Below are 14,683 nucleotides of genomic sequence, written 5' to 3'. Positions count from 1 at the left end.
TATGAATAATACCATAATGAACATTTCCTAGTCTAACATACTACAAATTGGAAGACACGAGTAAGTAAAAAGGATAATTCATTTCATTAATTACATATTTAACAACCATTACATTGAGTTTGAATAGATCATCGCTTACATAATATTTACCAACAAACATTTCATTTTTAGACGAATTTCTAATCCGATTCAATACAAAAGAAAAAATATTATTTTTTTAGATCAAAAATATTATTTATTATTGCTGATATAGACTGATAGTCTCAATATAGACTTACTATTGTGGTTAATTTTTTAATAATTTTTTTTTTTTTTTTAAAAAGGACATTATATAAATTTGTGTTGATGTTATGGTTCAAAATACATGTGCTGTTTCAACTGCTATATACGGAACTAATGGAGGCTAAAGTCGTGTATTACCCGAATGATGAAATACCAAAAAGCTATGAGAAATTCGTAACTGCTGTGGCGCGAAAATGTCTCTTCGTCTCTCATTCTCACATTTACCAGGGAAAAAAATCTGAATCTTTCCCGTCCAAAGACGTCGAAATTGAAGAATGGATCACTGTAAGTTTATCCGATCAAATTCTCATTACATTTCTCGCTGAATTGTTCAACGGAGCAAGATCGATGCAACAAAACTTTTTTTTAGTGAAATATAAGGGCGATTCAATTTCGTACATTAATGTTAGGATGGGTTTTGTTCGGGAATCTGTTGTTTATTATGATTCGTAAATTCAAATTTTTTTAGTTTGTGTTTGTGCTCTAGTTAGTATGATCAATTATGACGAGGCATTGGATGATCGAAGGTTTTTTATTTCCCAATTTATTTATTTAAATTAAATTGTTTAGCCCTTTGGATCAAGTATGTACTAGAGCAAAATCATACGATGTCTTCCATTTCCTAAAATTCGTTGTTCTCCCACTTAAAATTGGCTAAGTTTCCTCATTAAGAAAAAAATTGCAGTTTGTTATTAATACCTTGTGACAAAAAAGGTGCATAATTTTCTTTTTTGTTTCCCCTGATCGTATGCCATGAGTACATCTGATTTATTTTGCTTGATTATATACAGCTTTCTAGTTTCAGTGATTATTCTATATTTTGGTCACAGGTTTCCTTGACATGATGTTTCACGATTGTTGTGAGATCAGGATGATTTTGGTTCATTTCTAGAGGAATTGATACTCACTCTCTATCTTTGTTTCTGGACATAATGTTTGAATCTGGTTTTAAGTCGCAATATATAGGCGGTCAAAAGGAGAAATTTGTAAGGTATGTAATGTACAATTTCTTTTACAGGAGGTTAGAAGTTTCTATTATCGTTTCTATATTTTCTTGAAGTTGATGGATATAGTGCACAATCGAGCCATTTTGTCAGTATATCAATGCTTCTATTGCCCACCTTTGTAATATGGGACCTTTACACATCGGTGTTTTACTTCCCACTTGCCAGTTTTTAATTAACATCTAGATTTCTGTGAACAGACATCTAATTATTTTGTTCGTGTTTTGTTGTGTTGTAGGTTGGATGACTTGAACTCATCATTATCTTTTAGATCCGACATGGCTGGAAAGAACAGGTGTGGGTTTAGCTTGGAGGGTTTGACTGCTCCTGGACGTAACAAAAACAGTGGATCAAAGTCATTACGAGTGGGATTCCAAAGAGGATCCGAAGGACTTATCACACTTGGCCGATCGTTAAAATCAGGGGTTACAAAAGCAGTATTTCCGGAGGATCTCAAAGTTTCTGATAGAAAAATATTTGATCCTCAAGACAAGAGTCTTCTTCTTTGGAATAAGCTTTTGGTTATCTCCTGCATATTTGCAGTATCAATAGATCCTTTGTTTTTGTATCTTCCCGTTTTCGAGGATGATCAAATGTGCCTTCATATTCAAAATAGTCTTGCATACACAACCACAACTTTGAGAACCATCATTGATGCGTTTTACATTGTTCGTATGGTTCTGCAATTCCGAACAGCTTATATTGCACCTTCATCTCGGGTTTTTGGGCGAGGGGAGCTGGTTATTGATCCCAAAGAAATAGCTAGCCGATACCTACATCGTTATTTTTTTGTGGATCTTTTCTCTGTACTTCCTCTTCCTCAGGTGTGTTAAAATGCTAACATTTTAGAAACTATACTCTTCAAAGTAATGCTTGCATTGTTTCAGTCATAAGATGCCATTTATTCGAAAAGCATGAATGTCATTTATTGTTTTATCATTTGATTTACGAAGTGCATGTCCTTTTGTTGTGAACATGTGGACATGTATCCAAAATTAAACCTTTTCCAACTACGTAAAAACGCTTTGATTCATTGTCACTTGTGTCCATTGAGTTTAGCCCCAAAGCTTGTAGATACAAGAACAGGAAAATCACTATTATATGTGACAGTGAAATCAGGATTGTTATAGGCATAGCCATGAAAAATTTTCAGTCAGTCTTGTCCACCAACCCTCCGTGTGTGTGTCTATGTCTGTGACAGAGAATGAGAGGAAAAATAAATGCATACTTGCAAGCAATTTTTATTGGCTTAAGAGAACATGCTATGTGGTGCTAATTTCTGTGATCTGTCCTTTTACTGTTAGTTCTTACTGAGAACCAATATTTGGCTTTTCATGTCATCTGCAGATTGTAGTTTGGAGGTTCTTGAACGGATCAAGAGGTTCAGATGTAATGGGGACAAAACAAGCGCTAGTGATTATTGTATTTCTTCAATACATACCTAGATTTGTGCGGTTTTTGCCTCTGACTTCCGAGTTAAAGAAGACAGCCGGTGTGTTTGCTGAAACTGCATGGGCTGGTGCAGCATATTATTTATTATGGTTTATGCTTGCTAGTCATGTAAGTAGCTTCAATATTGTGCTGGCATGCTGATAATTTATTGTAGTTCGGAATTCAGTCAAGTTTGTGTCAAAAAAGTGAGTATTTATTGTAAATTATTCCAATTAATTTTCAAGAACGATAATCTTTCAAAACACATGTTTAAATAAGAAAATATTGCTCAAGACTAGTCAGGTAAGACTTTCTTCAAAGGATGACAGCCCCAGATTAATGGTATAGAGCATTACCGATGTCCAGTCAGTCATTTTTTGGGCTGTAGGGAAGCACATAAATTTTGAAAATTTTACCTCCCTATAATCGCGATGTTTGCCATAAGTTTTTATAAATATTCCAAACAACTTGCATCTAATGGAGTGTATGAAATGCAAAGTTTTTTAAAAAAAACATTTATGCTGTTATTTGCATAATGATCAGTACTTACTCATGCTAAGAATACTTGATATTTGTTTTGAGTAAATGCTACGTCTGTCTACATAAAAGATATAATTCTTAATGGAAATACACAACTAAAGAATTGAGCATTTAAGAAATATGACAATGAAGTCGGAAAACTCCACAGAACAACTATTTGATACTTTATGTTTCATGTTCTTGGTTGGTTGTGAAGATCATCATGATGCTCCTCCCACATTTTCCACCCGTACAAATGTACTTTATTGTGTTACTCACATGCATGTTCACACATAAAAATAAGTAAGGATGGGTGTGCAGAGGCATCTGTCTATATATGTGTGTGCGCATATGTGCCACTGTATCATACACGTGTAAAACAATATACGACTCAAATATTGTAGGTGCACATTGAGTTTTTATGCAAGCGGTAAAAATTCCTTTTAATTTTTTTTATATTGAGGTTGACATTTCTGATACCAGTGTCATAGACTTCAATATGAACTCTCGAGCTTGCTTATCAACTCTACTTTTGCATAACACACTTTATAGTATTGACACCAGTAGAAAGCTCCAGGAAAGCATTCACCTAATATGCTGCTAATGGCGTGACAGATTGTTGGAGCTTTATGGTACCTACTAGCAATTGAACGCAAAGGTGCATGCTGGGATGAAGCTTGCAGGGAAAGTGGAAGCTGTAACCCAAATTTTCTTTATTGCTCAGATGGGGTTTCAAACATGACTGAATGGATAAACAACAGCAAGGCTATCCTTGACCCAAAATGTGCTGTAACAGATGATGAAACACCACAGTTTAAGTATGGAATATATGCACAAGCTCTCTCATCTGGTATTCTTGGATCCCAGCATTTTGTCTCAAAATACTTCTATTGTTTGTGGTGGGGCCTACAGAATTTAAGGTCCTTTATTTCTTTCATATTCCTCATAGCCTTCTATGTGGTGCACTAGACTTCTGGTTTATAATTCATTATCTGGATTGAATGAATTTGATACACTTTAGAAACTTGTTAGCATTATGTCTGTAAGAAGCTGATTTAGAATGACTAGTCTTGTTTCTCTATCTGTAGTACACTTGGTCAGGGGCTTCAAACCAGTACGTACCCAGGAGAAGTTCTATTTTCCATCGCAGTAGCTATTTTTGGGCTCCTCCTCTTTGCTCTTCTGATTGGTAATATGCAGGTTTGTACACCAACATTTTATTATTGATGCATAATTGCAACTAAACTTGCTCTGTTGAAAGTTCCATTTCAGTCTTGCTAAGGGACAGAATCAAAATCTTTGATTAGTGCCTGAGAAACGGATTACTACAGGGCCCCATGTTTAACATCCTAGTAAATAAATTGGAGGCAAAACTTCCACTTTAGGGTAAAAAAGACAAATCAATATCTAATTCTCATCGAAGAATCATATTTATTCTGTGGTGACTTGTCGTTTCCAGCATGTTTCCTTTTTCATGGTTACAATCAAAAGAGTAGTTCAAAATCTGGCACACAGCCACGATAGTAGTGAATATTGGAACTCCCATTGTTTTACTGACTTTTTATGTCAAGCTCACAGTATTCTTCATGTTCTAAAGATATTTCTATGATCTTGGTCACAACTGTCAAAATATTTCATGGCCGAGTGCTCAATTCTGCGGACCTTGTTTATGCTACAGACATATCTCCAGTCTCTCACAGTTAGGCTTGAGGAAATGAGGATCAAGAGACGCGATTCTGAGCAATGGATGCATCACAGAGTACTGCCACAAGAACTCAGGGAAAGAGTAAGGCGCTACGATCAGTACAAATGGCTGGAAACTAGAGGAGTTGATGAGGAGAGCTTGGTTCAAAATCTACCAAAAGATCTTAGAAGAGATATCAAGCGACATCTCTGTTTAAATTTGGTCAGAAGGGTATGTATAAACATTTTAATCTAGTATTTATACGCTCGTAGTTGTTTCTTTAAGAAGAAATCTAATTCAACAACTCTCGTTAAGAGAAAAAAAAATTTGTTTGCGGAATTTCAGCCTTATATGTGGTGGTAAGATTCAAAATCAATTGCGCCTTATATGTGGTGGTAAGATTCAAAATCAATTGCTCTACAAATGCTCTAGCCCATTACATTTGTGCCATCATCATGCTGAATAGAATCACTGAAGATAAAATTTTCATGTCTTGATGTTCAGGTTCCTCTCTTTGCAAACATGGATGATAGATTGCTTGACGCTATCTGTGAAAGGCTAAAACCAAGTTTATACACAGAAAAAACATATATACTTCGTGAAGGGGACCCTGTTGACGAAATGCTCTTTATTATCCGTGGTCGACTGGAGAGTGTGACGACAGATGGCGGAAGGTCTGGTTTCTTTAACCGTGGTTTCCTGAAAGAAGGCGATTTTTGCGGAGAAGAACTTCTGACATGGGCTTTGGATCCTAAATCCGGTGCCAACTTTCCACCTTCTACTCGTACTGTGAAAGCTTTAACAGAAGTAGAGGCATTTGCTTTAATAGCAGATGAACTCAAATTTATAACCAGTCAGTTTAGACGTATTCATAGTCGACAGGTTCAACATACCTTCCGTTTCTACTCACAGCAATGGAGGACCTGGGCTGCCACCTTTATCCAAGCTACGTGGCGTCGGTATTGGAGGAGGAAGATGGCCGAACTTCATCGCCATGAAACTGACGATGAAAGTTCGATAGAAGAATATGATGATGATGAAGACGAACAAGAAGAAGAAGAAGCAGCAGCTAAAATTCGATTGATCAGTCGTACTACATCAGGACTGGGGGCTACAATGTTGGCATCAAGATTTGCGGCTAACGCGCTACGTGGAGTTCGCAGGTCCCGCGAGTCGAAGTCTAGTAGGATGATCAAATTGCAAAAGCCGCCTGAGCCTGACTTTGCTGTTGAATAATGGCACAGAACATCTGACCAGTGGAATATGTGTAGTTTTTAGATGATCATATGGCATTGCTTCCGATGTGATTTTTTTCCGCTCGTTATTTACATTTCTCGTCATAGTGTCATATTATACGAGTGGAGAGTTTGAGGTAGAAATGATGGTTGTAATACACTTTCAAGAGAGCACAAATATATTCTGCAGTCCTTTTTAACGTTCAAATACACGAACACTGAGCGATCTTATTTGCACTTCATTTTTTGTTGTTGCATACATTATATAAATAGAAAATGAAGGGAAAATAACATTGGACACATGTTTATGTATGAACATTTATTCTTAATCATTTGGTTGACCCTTGTTAGCTTCAACTTGTATTCTTACTATAATTAACTTAACAGCCAACTCTGGCAATATATAATTTATTGCACCTACTTTTACCTTTTTTTTTTTTAAAAAAAAAAAAAGATAAGATAAGAAAATACAAATGTTAATTTTTATAGTATTACTGCTAAATTGGGCCTTATCCTGCCGGGGCGTCAACCATTCCTTAAAGTACTCGTTCTGAGAACTTGTAATTTATGTTAAATAATAGAAATATATTTTCATTTTCAAATAATTATTACCTATAAATTAGCATTGATATAACCTTTTTATATTACGAAAAAATTTTGTGAGACGGTCTCATTAGTCAATTTTGTGAAACGGATTTCTTATTTGGGTCACATTTGAAAAAAATGTTACTTTTTATGTCAAAAATGTTATTTATTATTGTAAATATGGCTATGGTTGACTCGTCTCACAGATGAAAATATGTGAGACTATCTCAAGAGACCTACTATTTGTATTAGTATAAAACTAAATTTAAAAATATTTATTATTTGCATCATTCGATCAAGGATGAACATGATATGACTAGAACTGTAAGTATAAACATATAATATAATAGATAATGTACATATAATAGATAATGCATGAATATTAATATTTAATTTTAAATGGGTCGAGTCCTATAAGGGCCATTACCCAAGTACGATTACAAAATTTAATATTAATATCCAACTAGATACCTATTTCAACATACCCAAGTTAAAATGGTTGGGTATCGGATGAAAATAGACCAATGTCGTGCAGAAGAGTAACTAAAATTTCTACTTTTTCATAGTGGGTAGATAGCGCTCCTTAATTTTTGTTAAGAAATTCGAGTAAGATGTTATAAAGATACAAGTTATTCGAGTTTGTTACTCCCTGTTGTTGTTTGGGACTTTTTGGGTCATATTGTTCTTTCTTGCAGTGAATTTATTGGAGTTGAGTCGAATGTTCGGGCAGAGTTTTGGACGGTTTTGAGGGTATTTTTGTCTGTTCTGATGTAAAGTTTAGTAAATTCAAACTACGTAATCCGACTGCATGCAGTGTAAGATTTTATAAAATATGTGTTTAATGATTTTTATATATTTAATGCATGAATATTGCATGGTTAGGTGTTATTGCATGTATATTTTAAAGTTTCATGCATTAGGATTTTAAGTTTCATTTCGCGCTCGAACGGGTAACGGAGACCGGGGATAATCAGGAAAAATATTTTTATTGAATAATTAATTTTAATTATTTAGTATGAGGTGTATTTAAGTATGATATTTGAAAATAGACATTGGTTGGGTATTTTTACTCGTCGGATTATATTTTTAACCGGTACGCAATTTTAAAGATTCGGATGACTTTTTGAGGGCTCGGACAATATTTTCAAAAACGTACCAAAAGAAATATTTTTCAGGAGTATTATTGGGCTTGATGGATTTTTTTTAGTTCTTAATAGGCCCAAAACCCGTTTAATCCATTAGTTTTTAATTATGACCCATTAGTGCATTAATACTCTACTTAAACACTATCCTAGCAAACCCTAAACCTAATTATACCTAGTGGCCGCCCCTCCCCTGATTGAGCAGCCTTCACCCTCAAGTAAAACCAACAGCAGCTCGGCTTTTCTCCCTAGGCTTCAAGAATGTTTCTTCCCCGCTCCTCTGGTGCTGGTCCTACGCGCATATCTTCAAGTTTTTGAACACAAATTCTTAAGGCGCACCATGTATCTCTTTTTCTCATCATTTACACCATATATATAAGCTGATGTATATGTATTTACATGAAGAATTCGTTGGTTTATCATATAGCATCACTTGTGCAAAGGTTTGTCATGAAATATGCTTTCTTTTAACTCATACTCATGTTTTTCCTTGTGTTTGTGTAAGGGGTTGCCGAATCATGATCCTAGGGGGCTGAACACATCAAGGCTTTAGGTAAATAAGGGCTGGAGTCGAGCCGTGGTGAGGGCCGATTGAACCTAGGTTGTTTTGGGATGGTTGCGGCTAGATCGAGAGTTTGGGGATGTGCAACCGTTCATGGTTCGATTCCAGCCATGAAGCAAACCCTCTTGGGTCCGTGACTGGGCTGGGAGAGGGCTTGGAGCGGCTGGTCGTGGTCCATAAGCTGTTCGAAGGGCTGGGTTGAAAGGCGGCTCGGTTGGTTCGATGTTAGGGCTTCCGGCCGTTTCACGTGAAGTTGAGTGCAGGGGGCTGTAGGCTCGGATGATTGGTCCAGAGAAGGGGTCCTAGGCTTGGTCTTGCTCCTAAGGTATGCTGGTTCGAAGCTGGTCTGGCTTAGAGTGGGCTAGAGCCGAAGGTTTGTGGCTTGGTGCATTAGAGTTTGTGCATTAGCAAAGGGCCGAAAAATCCAATAACTTTCATGGCTGTTTGAGGGGCTTAAGTGGACTTGAATGTGAGGTTTAGGTGCTGGATTTATAGGTTTAAGTCATATTTCAAGTTGGGAAAAGTGGTTGAAATTCAGGTTGATTCGGGTTAAAATCGGGAGCCCGATCCAAGTTTTAAAATGAGTCATATAAGTTTTGGAACGAGCTCAAGTTTACATCTAAGAATGCTGCTATTATGTTTTGAGGTGTTTTAAGGAATTTGGTTGGCTTCGGGTCGAAATTTGGAGGTCCAGGGGTAAAATGGTCATTTAGGGTTTCCAGGGGCAAAATGATCATTTTGCACCTGAGTCGAGTTTTTAGTCATGACAGCGTCCTGAGCACAAATTTATCATATTTTTAAATGTTATGTATCACGTATATGAATTTTTATGAAATTATGAAAATTACGTATATGTATGATTTTGATAAGTGATGTATTTTTGAAGGATGGAAGTTGGTTGTGGTTGGCGATAAATGTATACGATTAGCTGTAAGTCCAAGACTCAGTGGATGGGTAATACCGATGTCCCCGTCGCCGGGTACCACAGTTATATGTAGATGGATCCAACGAATAGAGCTGATACAATTAGAACTGATACGAAAGTCACAACTAACGAACTGAACTCGATTAAGAATATGAACAAGTGTATAATGATATGATGAGGTGTTTTGACACATTATGCTTTTATGATATGTTTACGTTCATGCTCTTAAGATCATGAAACATATTTTTATTACAGTATTTTTTAGTGTTTCGTGTTATGTATATGTATTTGGTATTAACGTTACAGGTGTGTTGATTTTTAGACTCACTTAATATGAATGATGCAGGTGAGCATTTTGATAAGGAGGTTGGAGGTGCCGAAAACTGAGTAGGCGGAGTTGGATGTGCGCACGTGAACCTGAGGACCTTATTTCTTCCGCATATCATGTTTATGAGATAGGAGTGTACATGAATATTTTTACTCATACATTTTATTGTGTTATTGGTTATCAAGATTTTTACTCGTTCATATTTGTTTTATTTTTAAACTGCAGTATTTTCATCCGGTAGATGGTTACTATTATTTTTGAGAGGTGAAATTTTCAGCAGTGTTGTATGCATACATATTTTTGAATTTTCGAAAATGAGCTTGTGGAAAAAAATTAGTAGCATTTTTAAGTAGTAGATGTTTCATCTGATCTTAGCATTTTTCTCATTTGGAATGAAACCTATTCTCAGATGGTCATTATGATTCTTTTTTCACGGAGGTGTCAATGGGATATGGACCATATTGTTACTAAGGCCCATATTCTTTTGAGGGGGCGGCCGATGCATCTTTCTCATATATTCCAAAGGGGAATTCAGCTGCAGAGGGGATGACGACGTGTTTTCATGCTCATAAGCGATACATCCTAGAGTTATGACCTTCCCTGCCCAAGTATACTCTATCTTTTGTCGTTTAGATTATTCAGGGCTCCCCTACCTTAGATCTAGATTCATTTGAGGGAAAAATTATTTATCTTCTTTTGTATCTTTATAATCTCTTTATAGGTACAATTCTCCAGTGTATTTTTATTTGCTCCAATTTGGAGTTTTAATGAAGTCACTGGTGTTTCTTGGAGTGTTCTTGGTGTACATGTGGGATCAGACATGTGTACATATAGTGACTCTTCTTTGGTCACACTCAGGGTCACAGGTTCAGTTGGAAACAAATGAATCTTAATGATTCACTAGTCGTGATGGTGAAATAAACCGGAAATTTACTCATCTATCCTGAGAATTCATGAACAAGTCCTAGCACACCAAGAGCGGACATTATCATCATCTGCAGAAAAATACAGATTTTCTTGATCATTAGCTAAATTGGAATAGTATGAATGATTCCTAGATAGGCACGGGTAGTTTGACTGCGTTACCCGTCATTGAAACACAAGCCGGAGAACACATTATATGTATAGGAGAGTTATTATTATTATTTTGGGTTGTACCTCTATTAATCAAAGTTCCTTGGCTACATTAGATTGATCGCGTACAACAACCTTAACCACACAAACTTGGGCTTATCTCCATCCCTAGAGGAGTCATATGAGGCGGAAGTTTCACGTATGGTTATGTCCTGCCCTTGAAAGTGGAGAAACCCTGGCTTGACCTTTAATCTCCATAGCAATACGTTCCCAGATACATTGTCTACAGAGCCAGCATTAGAGGGCGTAGTAGGCTCGAAGACCAACATCTCACTCATCAAGCCGGCCTGGTCAACCCAATTATGATATTGTAACCACATCTCTTTTTCATTCATCCCAATTATATAAGGGTAAATTGTAAATAAATCCTTAACACCCAACTCAAATTTATTCCAACTCCCTATACCTAAAAACATTTGTTTAAACTCCCTATAAGTTTAAAAAAGACAAAAATACCCCTTATTCTCTATTAATTTTAATTGATCCTCCGCGCTTTCAAAATGGTATCAGAGCATAAGGTTAATTTATTTCAAACACGAGATTTATTATTATAAAGTAACAAAATGTTTGAGGAGGAGAATTTCGAAAAAATTATGAATCCGAACTTCGGTTCGAGAAAAATAATTTACAAGGAATATTCCAATATTTTGGAATATAAACAAGTGTATCTAACTATGGTTAGATATCAGAAGTAGAAAGGGAAGCTACTGCATCCTCAGGTAAACTTATGATTCAAACAAATAAGTTTCTGGAGATAGTTCCAGATTCCTCTAAGATCTCTTCAGATCTTAGGGAAATTCAGAAGACAGTACAAAATTATGATAATATGCTATATTTTGTACCACAAAGAGTTGAGAAAATCCTTGAAAATCCTTCAAACAAAAATCAGAAACTAGAACAACAACCAAGTTCTAGTAAAATAACTTCAGGAGGATGGTTACCACCATCATTTGGTACCGAACCTTTGTTACAGAAACAAGGGAAGGCCAGAGTGGTGTCAAAACCTTTGACTGAAGAAGAAAATATGATCAATCTAATTAAGACTATCTCAGAAAAGAAATTAATCTGATGACAACTTTAGAAAGGATTGGTCTGGAGGATCTACAAGAGCTTGCGGAATCTTTCGCAAATCTCAAAGTAGTAGATCTAAAGATGAACACAGCAGTGGGTGAAACACCACCTGCTATAACCTGGTCACCTTCTCAGGAACCACCAAGGGAAAGTGTGGGATCTCAAAATGTAAACATGAGAGAATCTCAAACTGATTTTCACACTAGTGGATAATCACACCCAGCAGGGACAAGGACAAGGAGAAATCAAATTCTCTTGCACCAAACACCCTGGGGAAAAACTGTTTTAGAACTTATACATCCTTACGGGGTTATGCTCAACCTTGAAGTATTAGATTTCAAAAACAGAGAAGATCTCATAAATGATTGGACATCTGCTATGAGAATCGCAGCACGGACACTTGATCTCAACAAAGAAGGATTCATTAAACTTTTAGAAATGAGTTTTATGGGATCAGTAAAAATTGCTTGGGACATGACTTCATTAGACATGAAGGAGTCAGTCCTGGCTGGTGAATCTCTTAGTGCGATCGCTGGAAAAATGGCTACCCTATTTAAAGCACACTTTATAAGGATAGACTATTTCAATAGTCAAGAGACAGAGAAGAAGAAGAAATATACTCAAGATCTGTATAGTCTGGAATTATATGACATATGTTTGGTGGATGAATACATTATGTTATTCACTAAATATAGATGGATTTCAGGAGTCGAAGAAGATATAGCTATCCAGCTTTTCTTCTCAAAAATGCCAAGTCCTTGGGGAGAAATGCTCATAAGAGAATACATACCTGGAAATCCAGATACATTAGCACGAAGAGCTTCTTTCCTCAAAGGAAAATTGGCAGAATGATGTCATATGGCAGCATTACAGAAGAAATACAAACGTTTAAGGGGTATTAACAAACGTACTCCTTTATGTTGTAAGGAAAATGATCTTTCAACTATTATTGGAAGTAAACCACAGAAGCATAAAAGGAAAAGTTTTAGGACTCATCTGTATGCCCAAAGTGGAAGAAGTTCTTGGAAATCAAGATCTGTTTGGTCTAGACAGAAAGCCAGATCTTACAAATCTGGACAAAGAAGTGGACCATCAAGGAGTAGGATATTGTCCCAAGCATCAAGTTCATCTCGAAGTACAGGGAAAACACCTACGAAGAAAAATTTCAAAAGAGCTCATACTCGGGCTAATGAAAGTTTCAAAGATTGTAATTGTTGGACATGTGGAGCAAGAGGTCATATCTCGACCAACTGTCCAGAAAATGAAAAGAGAGGTATTAAACGCTTCGATCCTACTCCGGATATTGAAGAAGCAGTTTATTACCAAGATCTTATTCAAGTATACCGATTTGAGGACATTGCCTCAGATAAAAGTATATATGAAGAAAAAGAAGTCTTAAGTCAGGAAGAATGTGATGGAGCAGAATCGGAATCTGAGTGAGAACGAGGTGTTTTGACACGAAACACATGAAGAACTGTCTGGTTTCTTTAGCCAGACAACAATATCTCATAATATGGTTCAAAGAATCATGAGAGAAAATCTGAGTCTACAGATATATCAAGGTTTCTCTGCAGGACAGGTATAAAAATTCTTAGGAAGTCTTGGCCTAAGAAACAGAAAGCATCACCTAATCTATAAAGTTTCTAGATGGGAAATGGCAATCCCTATGGAACTTACAATAAATAGAATGGAGATGCAGTTAATCTCTTCTGAAGAAATTAAGGAGGAATTACAAAAACTCAATATAGAAGTAGCAAAGACTATGTCCTGGATTCATATTGGAGCAATCCAAATAATGAAAAAAGCTACTTTCAAAGAAAGAATAGATTCACCTATTGATATTGATATGTGCGATAAAAGAATGGGGAATCTACAAGATTCAGTAATGGGAACAATCTCAAGAAATCTCTGTGCAGGAAGGATTGTAGGAGTAATTTATCCAAGGATAGCCTACAACTTGGCAGATCGAGATTTTAGCAGAGCCTTGACATTGCATCAGAACTTCAAGGAAAAAAGGCTGATGAAAGAAGGTAATAGACCATACTCTATTACCTATCAGATTTCATATGCTCTATCCTAATACACATCATTCAGAGTTGTTTATTACAAACGAGTTTATTGAAATTCTTGAGATATTCGGAAAAGTTGCTCAGACAATTTATCCAGAAAGAGTTGAGTTTCCTTTAATACAGGAAACATATATCCAAATACAAGACAAACCGATTCTACAAAGGAATCAAAGTCTTAGATTGAATTCAAGAAGACTATCTTTTCAAGGAGATAGAATTACGAGCTATAGGTGGGATAAAAGGCCTGTCATAGAAACCCAGCTATAGACGGGATAAAAGGCCTGTCATAGAAACCCAACAGAATCTAAAAAGTTTCTCTACAAGAGGAAAACTTAGATGCCCTGAAGGGTGGAAGGAAGTAGAAATAGTATTTGATATTACGAAGCAAAGGAATCAATTTCCTTGTAATACCATATACTATTTGAAACAACCTACGATAGGAACTTATCAAGGACTGATTAATATCGGAGAATTGGAAGTCCGTATCCAAGGAATTCCAAGGAAAGAATTAGATCGACTGATTTTTGGACTAAAGTTTCTCGAGGAACACAAACCTTGGAAACGTTTAGAACATGAAATGGAATTTATGGCAGAGGATAAGATGTGGAAAATTCAATGACCACAAGTCCATTTTCCAGATACATTCCAGTAGGAATGTTATATGAACAATATAAGGCATGATACTTTGCTGCTTATATTGATTCAGGGGCTG

The 14,683-nt window shown here is 36.2% G+C and overlaps 1 protein-coding gene across 2 annotated transcripts; it reads left to right on the top strand.

Moving 5' to 3' along the window:
* The first annotated feature begins 409 nt into the window (after positions 1–409).
* LOC140815055 (putative cyclic nucleotide-gated ion channel 7) lies at positions 410–6,408 on the top strand. 2 transcript variants are annotated; one of them, XM_073174158.1, is made up of 8 exons: positions 410–567; positions 1,113–1,273; positions 1,525–2,110; positions 2,634–2,846; positions 3,852–4,156; positions 4,325–4,436; positions 4,915–5,151; positions 5,425–6,408. In XM_073174158.1, the coding sequence occupies exons 2-8, from the start codon at positions 1,215–1,217 to the stop codon at positions 6,154–6,156; spliced, it is 2,244 nt and encodes a 747-aa protein (XP_073030259.1). In that variant the 5' UTR covers positions 410–567; positions 1,113–1,214; the 3' UTR covers positions 6,157–6,408. The 2 variants fall into 2 exon arrangements, with proteins under 2 accessions (XP_073030259.1, XP_073030260.1); XM_073174159.1 differs by lacking the exon at positions 410–567 and adding an exon at positions 586–809.
* Positions 6,409–14,683: the final 8,275 nt, after the last annotated feature.

Source organism: Primulina eburnea, chromosome 15 (assembly GCF_022965805.1).
Source record: "Primulina eburnea isolate SZY01 chromosome 15, ASM2296580v1, whole genome shotgun sequence".
In the NCBI taxonomy this organism is placed as follows: Eukaryota; Viridiplantae; Streptophyta; class Magnoliopsida; order Lamiales; family Gesneriaceae; genus Primulina; species Primulina eburnea.
This window is presented reverse-complemented; position numbering and strand designations above follow the sequence as displayed.

Excerpts from the sequence above, each read along its gene's own strand:
- LOC140815055 (XM_073174158.1), top strand. The coding sequence starts at position 1,215 with ATGTTTGAATCTGGTTTTAAGTCGCAATATATAGGCGGTCAAAAGGAG. Across the intron at positions 2,847-3,851 it reads GGTTTATGCTTGCTAGTCAT|ATTGTTGGAGCTTTATGGTA; the intron begins GTAAGTAGCTTC and ends ATGGCGTGACAG. Across the intron at positions 4,157-4,324 it reads TGGGGCCTACAGAATTTAAG|TACACTTGGTCAGGGGCTTC; the intron begins GTCCTTTATTTC and ends CTCTATCTGTAG.